This window comes from Euprymna scolopes, chromosome 6 (assembly GCF_053919585.1).
Source record: "Euprymna scolopes isolate OS-2025 chromosome 6, ASM5391958v1, whole genome shotgun sequence".
NCBI classification, from domain to species: Eukaryota; Metazoa; Mollusca; class Cephalopoda; order Sepiida; family Sepiolidae; genus Euprymna; species Euprymna scolopes.
This window is the reverse complement of record NC_136487.1, coordinates 109,713,957-109,722,832: the sequence shown is the minus strand read 5'-3', so window position 1 is coordinate 109,722,832 and position 8,876 is coordinate 109,713,957. Positions and strand designations below refer to the sequence as shown.

The window sequence follows — 8,876 nt, the reverse complement described above, 5'->3', positions numbered from 1 at the left end:
CACGCACACATATCCAAAGCAATGGCAGAATCCTTAGAAAATGACCTTCAATTTGTAGTTGAATGGGGACAAATAAATGATTATATTGAATGCTACTAAGACAAAGCATGTTTCCTTTAATAATTATTAGAAACCTTTTTAGCCACCATTTGCTGTAACTAATAGCACCCTACCTGAGAGTAAAATATTCAAACTCCTCAGCCTATCATTAATAGGTAATATGCATTGGAACAAATATATAGAAGATACTGCCAAGACTGTTGCAAGGAAAGTGGGATCTCTCTATCATACTAGAAAACTCCTCACACCTGCAAATATCATATATCTTTACAAGGCAACCACTCGCCCATCCACGAAGTATTGTTGTCACATTTGGACTAGTACACCAACTACTAGTCCCTCTCTCTCTCTCTCTCTCTCTCTCTCTCTCTCTCTCTCTCTCTCTCTCTCTCTCTCTCTTATACAGAATCGTCAAAAAGAGTCTCTAATTTAATAGGTTCCACACTATTCGCCAAACTTCAGCCGCTGTCGCATCACCAGTCTCTGTTTTAAAAGTACTCTAATGGAATGTACTCTGATGAATTTGCTGCTCTGGTGCCCCTCATTGTGAATAGTCAATGATAATCAGCTAAATCTCAACTCTTTACTGTGGAGGTACCCAAATACTGTAGGGCTTTTGACTCTAATAGCTTCTTTCTTCGAATTGTTAGCCTTTGCAATCCCCTTTCTGCTTCATGTTTTCCTGACCATGCTAACATAAAAAAAATGTAAATATGTGAACAGGTATCTTTCTACACAACTTTTCACTTAGGGTGACCCCTATAAATCTCAGTAGCTCCTTACGTCTCAGCGTCAATGGACCTCGTTTGGAGTTAAAGAAAGTTTTTAAAAATAATGAATAAATGTAAATTGCTGTAAATTGATTAAGTGTTATTCCAACGTTTAAAGAACAAGAATTGTGCTTGAAATCTAGATTGCCATTACTGCCCTTTTTTCAGTCAGATTACAAAACTATTGTGTTTATGTTCTGTTTATATTTATGTTTAAGACCGAAAACAAGTAGGTCGATCTGTAAATGGAAAAAATATGGAAAAAGAAAATAAATATGTCAAAGAAAACACCTGAGAGAGTAGTAGTCCCCCCCTCCAAAATATCTCTTGACCTCAAATTGACAAAAATAAAAATCAAAAATGCTTATTGTTTTTTGGTTTGTTTGTTATTGTTTTTAGTAATATCACAATAAAAAAAAACAACAATGTGTATTTTATTTTGGGCAGCCACAACATCAAATAAACTTAATTATTTATTCAGATTCTCCTGATTTATTTTAAGTACATGCGTCATGTTGGAACTCTTTAATATAAGGGACATAATATTAATCGACACCGTTTGTTCTTGCTACTACTTGTCAAGTCGGTTTTAGTTTTCGACCCACATCCACGGTTAAACTTTCATTTTAATTGTTTGTTTTCTTTGTTGTCCTTTCTCCTCGACGTTGGTATTCGATATCGGTGAGCAATTCATGTTTTACCCATATTGTATATTTGCGAAAAGTGGGTACATGCTGAAATCAACCTGTGTAAGAAAGAAAAGAAAAGAACCCCTTAACAGAGCCGAAAAAAAAAACCCCAAAAAACCCTTTAAAAAAAGGTGTTGCATGGGTTTCCATTTGTTTAATTTATTTATTAATATAAAAATGATAACCTGATCATTTTGCAACTTAAGATTTTTTCTTACTTTCAAATCGAATGTTTATTAATCTTTTCTTTGTTAATGAATATTGGTCCTTTTTAAATATTTGTAGTTTTCATCATTTTATTTATTTTTAGTTTATCTTTTTTCTTCTTTAAAAAGAAACCACATGCATTTCTTCAACTAAATTTAAAATTAGAATATTTAGAATTTCATCAAACAACTTTTATTTTTTATCATGATAACAATTTGCGTTGTAATATTTCTGTCGTTAAACTTGGATGAAGACACTTGAAAAAACATGGATAGATTTCAAATTTCTCAAATCTTAAATTTGTTTATAATTTCTGAAAATTTTATTTACTTGTGATTCGTGGCATATTTTTTTAATAACCACCTTAATATTTTAGCTGTTCTGTTTTGTTTTATGGATTTTTTTAAAATTATTATTTCATTATCAACATTTTAATAGGAAGAGATTTTAATTAAAATATTCGAGTTAATTGTAGTTTATTATTGTTTAGTCCCGTTTCAACCCCTTTTTAAATGTTCACGTCATTTCTGTATTGTCTATATAAAAAGTAATTGGGTGTAATCGATGTTGGTGAGGATTTTCAAGTCCGCCTTTTTGACGTTCTTTCAAAATAGCGATTTAATTGTAAATAATAATAATAATAATAAAAATTCGTGTATTTTATTTTAGAAAAAACTCTCATTATTAGAAGCAAATGAATTTCACTTTTGATTTGAAAACAAGGAAAACTACGTTTACATAAAATACAATTTAAAAGTTGAGTACGTGAAGATATTTAGCTTTCTCCCACTGCAAGAACTTAGACATCTGAGTCAGAAAGTGAGATTGAAAAGTTTGTGCCCTCGAGAAGGGGCACTCTGGCCGGTAAAAAGTGCCTGGGCAGCCCTATAGGCATTCCCCGGTAAGGGCGCCTCAGGCGATTAGCAATAAACTAACCCTTCCTCAAAGAGAGGAGGCAAATCCTGGGAGGGGACCTCCTAGAATTACACAGAACTAGCACTGCGATCAACAGAGACCAGGTCATTACAGGAATGCTCTAATCTGTTGATGTTGGGGCTGAGGATAAAAATCCCTAGTTGAGTATTTGAGATGAATAGAGAATATTCAGTCTTTGCGAGTATAAACAGAAGATTCGAAACGATTTACGATTGAAAAGCTACATTGGGAAAGATTTATTTTCAACTTGATTTTTAGAGGGGTGTGGGCTAAAATGCTTTAAACTGTTAACATATTTGGTGTCAGTTATATATTTTTTTCATGGCTTTCATATTGTAAATGGCTTTGACCATTTCCAAGAATAACTTTGTGGATTCTCTGTCGATACTTTGTACTGACTACATAAGCACTGAAATTTTTTTGGTTTCTATTCATTGCAAGTACCAAAAAATGGTGCAAGCAACATATTTATTTTACTTTAGAATTAATGTCTTCATTTAGTTTAAAAATTAAATGAACCATAATATTGGACTTTTGATATTAAATTCAAACTAAATTTTTTATTCACTAGTTTTATGGTAAAATATTACTTAAGAATGTCATTCATTTTAACGAGTTATTGAACATTCAGAAAAGAAAGTAATTCCTCTATTGCATTATGATAGTCATCTTAAATCAATATTTTATTTTCATTATATTTAAATAATTTTAACGTGGCCACATATAGAGTATAAGCAACACATAACAAAAATGATATCAAATTTATTTCCATTTGTCAGCGAGGCCACAAATTTGACAATTGCAATCCCATGCAGAGGGTAACCATCCTCCATGAAAATGAGGTGAGTGGCAACCGGTGATATCTTAGGACAAGATCCTTATGATCGAGCTATTCTTTCTTCGGTTAGACAGGAGATCCGATCAAACGGCTGGTCACGTCCTGTCTTAGTATCAATAAGTTCATCCCCAACCGTATTATTCAATCTGAATCTTCAAAAACTCCAAACCTTATTTCTTTTCTTTATTTTCTTACAAAACAAATATGAGAAGGTGATAGCCGAGTCAGTCATGTTAAGAACAAAAATGATCATTACTGCCAAAAGATAATTTTTTTAAAGACTAATGTCTTCAGAGAGTAATGATTTCTAAGATCAATATTCCCATTTTAACTATAAAATTTCTAAGAGCGTTCTATTGTGGAAATAATATTTTTTTAAAGTAATGATGGTTCCCCCTCTCTGTGAAATTTAATTCTAAGATTAATGCAGTGTATCTTGAGAGCAATATATTATATTCTAGAAATATAAATAATTATTTTAATTATAGAATTATAGTTAACAACTTTATTTAGCATTAAATAACTTGTAGATCATTGATATGCCATAAAGAAAACCAAATATTCATGTCACGGGTCTTGGCTATTTACACTAAACTGTCTTGTGTTTATTGTCATTGAAAATACCCAACATAAAAAAATGAAAGAATAAATAAATCTTCTATCGTCAAAAATAGTAAATTTTAATTTAAAAAAAAATAGTAAGTTTTAATTTAAAATGAATAGTAAATTTTGATTAAAAAAAATAGTAAGTAGGTTTGAAGTGGCCTAGAAAAAATAGCTATTAATGGCAACAAAGAAACAAGTGTACATTTATAAATAGAAAAGGTTAAATTTTGTTTATATCTAAAATTTATTGCAAAACCCAAAAGATAAGACATGTTTGCAAATTGAAATTAAGAACTTCATATTTTTTTACTCTAAATTAGGCTGACTTGTGACATCTAATTAAAGTTTGAAATCAAAATTCATGAATGGAATTCATTTGTCCTCTTAAAGCAAAATAGTAATTTTCTTGTATGCTTTTATCAAAGACTCAAATATTTGAGGATGTAAATTTTGATTTTTATAATTGTCAATAATGGACTTTTTTTCTTTTTTGCAGGTTCTCTTGTAGCTCGGTCATAAGGATCTTGTCCTAAGATATCACCAGTTGCTACATGCTGCAATCATCTGCCTTGCAAGTTTTCATTCGGACACCTTTTAACAACAATATGAATTTATTAACTGCACCAACAAAGGAAATTATATTTGTTACATTTGACACTCAAATAACAATCAACTTGAATATCTGACCTATCTCTTGTATGACTTGAACCTTTCTATTTTTTTTTCTCATACAATGTTTGCAAATAACAACTGTTCAATGCATTTCTAACTTGGCACTTCTAATAGTTTATATTTACATCTAAATACATTTGGGAACAACAGTGATTATCTAAGACATTTGCTAATTCGATTTACTGGAGAACAGGTTCGATTTCCAAATAAAATTGGCTATTTATCTGATTGAATTACTTTTGATGAAGACTAGAAAATAAACTTTAACAACTCCTTACTTTCTACATGCTCCATAGAATTATTTAGTCTAGGAAATACAGGAACCAATTATAAACTCATGAGTGACTGCCATAGAAAAGTTTAAGTGTAATGTTTTATGCTTAATGCAGTGCACTAATTTCAACCAAAAATCGAGAGCTTGAAACTCCAACATAAGTTACAATGAGATATTAACTCTTTGAATGCCATATAAGCTTTAATGTTTTATTCAAGATAAATACTGATATAAACTGTCTGTTGAGATCTTTTAAAGCAAGAAAATTTAAGAAATAAAACAAATATACAAAGACGGACTAAATTGCCTTCATAGAATCATGAAATTTTACGCACATACGATACTCATCAAGTCATCATAACGTTCTTCATTCGAGCACATGTGTGAAGGTCCTGTTGAGGTGCAGAACCTCAATTTTATCAAATCTTTTTTAATTAAAGTTCATTTTAATGGATCCAATGCAGATATTCAAAAAAAGTTTAATAATTCTGAAATGATGTTAAACCTGGAGATTTCATAAAAAGAAAAAATCATCTAAACAAGATATTTTAACAAATAGTATACCATCAGATCCACATAAACTTCAGCAACTTGTGTTTAGTTAATGGTATACAATGAATTACTTGCAGTAGTTATTGTGCCTCGACATTACATAATCCTAAAAATTGAACCAATATTTTTTTAGTTTATTTAATTGCAAAAGTTTTAAAGAAAATCATTAAATCTAAATTTCTAGAAATAAATAGAAACATCAGCAGAATACTCTAGAAAGTCAACAAATGTTTTTATTGGAATTTTTTTAATTGAAAAATATAACAAATCATTTCCTTTGAAATGAACGATTGAATCCAATAATGAAAAACCAAAAAAGAAAATAATAAAATCTACAAAAAAAAATTTAAAAAAAATTCTTTTAAATATAAAAAATTGAACAAGACATTTTAAGTTTATTTTCATGAAGTGAAAATTTAATTTTAATGAAGAAAGCATTTCCATGATATTCCAGTTTTATAATTGAAAAAAAAAAAATTCTTGTATAAAAAAAAAAGTTTCCTCACACTTTTCTACTACTTTTTTGATCGATACATGCATTTTCTCCTTGGTTTTAGAGATTGAACAATCAATTTGTGATTTTAGTGAACTACTTCAACCACAACAAGCAAAAATTATATGAATTAAACAATGTCGACTTCATGGGAAGATTGCACTATGCAGAATTGTGAGATGCCAGACACGACAGAGGTTTCTGTCGCTTGCAGTGTTTGCAAGAAAGAGTTTCCCACGACTGATCTCCTCACCCTTCATATGAATGAACATTCAATGCCTGCTCCAACCGTGTCTATCGAGAGACGTTGCCGGCCGTATCAGTGCAGCATCTGCAGTGAAGTGTTCTCTGTGCAGTCAAGTCTTAACCGACACCTTCGTATCCACTCCGAAGGTAAATCGTTTGTCTGTGATATTTGCAATGAACCATTTACACATTCTGCCGGCCTTGCTAAACATGTCCGTGTGCATTCTGGTGAGAAAGAATGTAACGTGTGTCATCGCGTCTTTGCGCATTCTGGCAGCCTTCTCTATCACATGCGAATCCATTCTGGGAAACGTCTGTTTCCGTGCAGCACCTGCAATAAAAAGTTCACAAGATTTCCGTCTCTAACAACTCACCTTAAGACTCACGCTGTTGAGAAGACATTTGCCTGTAAAGTCTGTGATCAGTCGTTCCCATCTGCCACTGATCTGCATCTACATGATAAGACGCATGCACCTGTTGCGCAACCATCTTGTGACATCTGCAAGTTAACCTTCTCGTCAGTGTCCGATGTTTATCTTCACATGCAGACTCATTCCCAGGAAGCAAATGCACCTGCAGAAGAAATGGTGGCATCTGTTGAAGAAAATGCGGTTCTATCGACAACAGGTGTTGAGGCTGAAGCATCTTGCTCATCAACTGAATCAGAAGATGAAGCAGAGGAAGTGGAATTTCTCCATTCTGATGCATCAATTTCGGCGAATCCAACCAGTTTGGCCCGTACAAAACGCACAAAATTGTTTTACCAGTGTGCCATTTGTCAAAAAACGTTTTCCTCATCTGATCATCTTTTGAAACATTCTAACGTTGTGCATCAAGTGACCGCAGTAATTGAAGAGGATAAGGAAAGCAAGAAAACGTATTCATCGTTGACGACTTTCATTGCTCATCCAGACGCGAATAACCAACTGGCAGCAAGAATCGTCACTTTGAAAGATGAACAGAATATTCTACAGAAGGAGTTGACAGAGGACGATGACGAGGAGGAGGAGGGTGAAGAAGACGAAGAGGAGGAAGAAGATGATGACGAAGAGGAGGAAATGGAAACAACAGCTGCAGCTAGTGTAGAACCACCTTGCAATGAAGTAAAGGCTTTCGCTCCAACTTCTACGTTGACGGACGAAAAGTTCTTTCGCTGCAACGTGTGCAACAAGTCATTTTCACGCTCCTCGTCTCTTTCGTCACACATCAAGATTCACTCTGGGGAGAAGCCGTACTTGTGCAAAATTTGCGGCAAAGCATTCTTGCGTCCGTCATCATTGTCGTTCCACCTTCGCATCCATTCCGGAGAAAAACCATTTGAATGTGACACTTGCCACAAGACATTCTCGCATGCGTCAAATTTGTCAAAGCACACACGCACACACTCTGGCGCAAAGCCGTTTGTCTGCCAGATTTGCCAGTCGGCTTTTTCGGCGTCGTCAAATCTCTCAAAACATATGAGGATTCACTCTGGTGAGAAGCCATTCGCATGCAAAGTCTGCAAAAAACAATTCTCAAATTCTTCCAACCTTTCCAAACACGTCCGCATCCATTCAGGGGAGAAACCGTACACATGCAAGTTGTGCAGCAAAGCGTTTTCACAATCGTCATCGCTCACCAGTCATATGCGCACGCATGCAGATAATAAAACGCCATTGACAGTCTCGGAAGTTGTCAATAGCAATGAAGCGGCAACAGTCATTTCGGTTTTATCAGAATGTTCTTAGACCATCAATCTTTCATCTTTTTATTTATAAACAAAAATGGTGCTTTTTTTTCATGATTTGTATTTACATGCTTGCTTCTATTGCAGCAGAAATTTATATATACATACAGGGTGCGATATGAGTAATGTCCTTTTATATTTTAATTAAATTAATTTGATTTTGAATTTGATTATTTTTTAACATTAATATTAGTTTGATTAAAATAAAAAAGTATGTTACTTATGCCACACCTTGTGTGTGTGTATATATATATATATATATATATATATATATATATATATATATATAGTAAACAAAAAGAAAACAGTGAAACTCAAAGTAGTATTAACATTTCACCTTCATATGTCAAAGAGTAAGACAAGAAAAAAATTTGAATTTCTCTTTTCTTTTTTTTTACCTTTTTTCATGTTCTGTCAGATTAATTTCCAAATATATACATATATACATCATAGACACGCACAGAAATATATCTGATTTGCAAATAAATGAGCGAACTATGACCATTTTAAAATGAGCCTTCTGATTTTTTGCAATCAAATCGGCTGTCAATTTCTTGACCTCATTAGTTTTAACTGTTATCAAGAAATATTAAAAACATTGGAATTTTCCGGAATATTTTAGTGTGCCATATCTCTCTCTCTCTCTCTCTCTCTCTCTCTCTCTCATATATATATATATATATATACATATATGTATATATATATATATATATATATATATATATAGAGAGAGAGAGAGAGATCCATTACATGTTCTATTGCATTATGTAATTACTACAATGTAATGGTTCCAATTAATAATGTCAT

The 8,876-nt window shown here is 32.6% G+C and overlaps 1 protein-coding gene across 1 annotated transcript; it reads left to right on the top strand.

The window, feature by feature from the left end:
- The first annotated feature begins 1,360 nt into the window (after positions 1 to 1,360).
- LOC145277859 (uncharacterized) lies at positions 1,361 to 8,234 on the top strand. The gene is made up of 2 exons (XM_080129810.1): positions 1,361 to 1,511; positions 4,603 to 8,234. The coding sequence occupies exon 2, from the start codon at positions 6,235 to 6,237 to the stop codon at positions 8,068 to 8,070; it is 1,836 nt and encodes a 611-aa protein (XP_079985936.1). The 5' UTR covers positions 1,361 to 1,511; positions 4,603 to 6,234; the 3' UTR covers positions 8,071 to 8,234.
- Positions 8,235 to 8,876: the final 642 nt, after the last annotated feature.

Coding starts and splice junctions, on each gene's coding strand:
- LOC145277859 (XM_080129810.1), top strand. CDS start 6,235: ATGTCGACTTCATGGGAAGATTGCACTATGCAGAATTGTGAGATGCCA.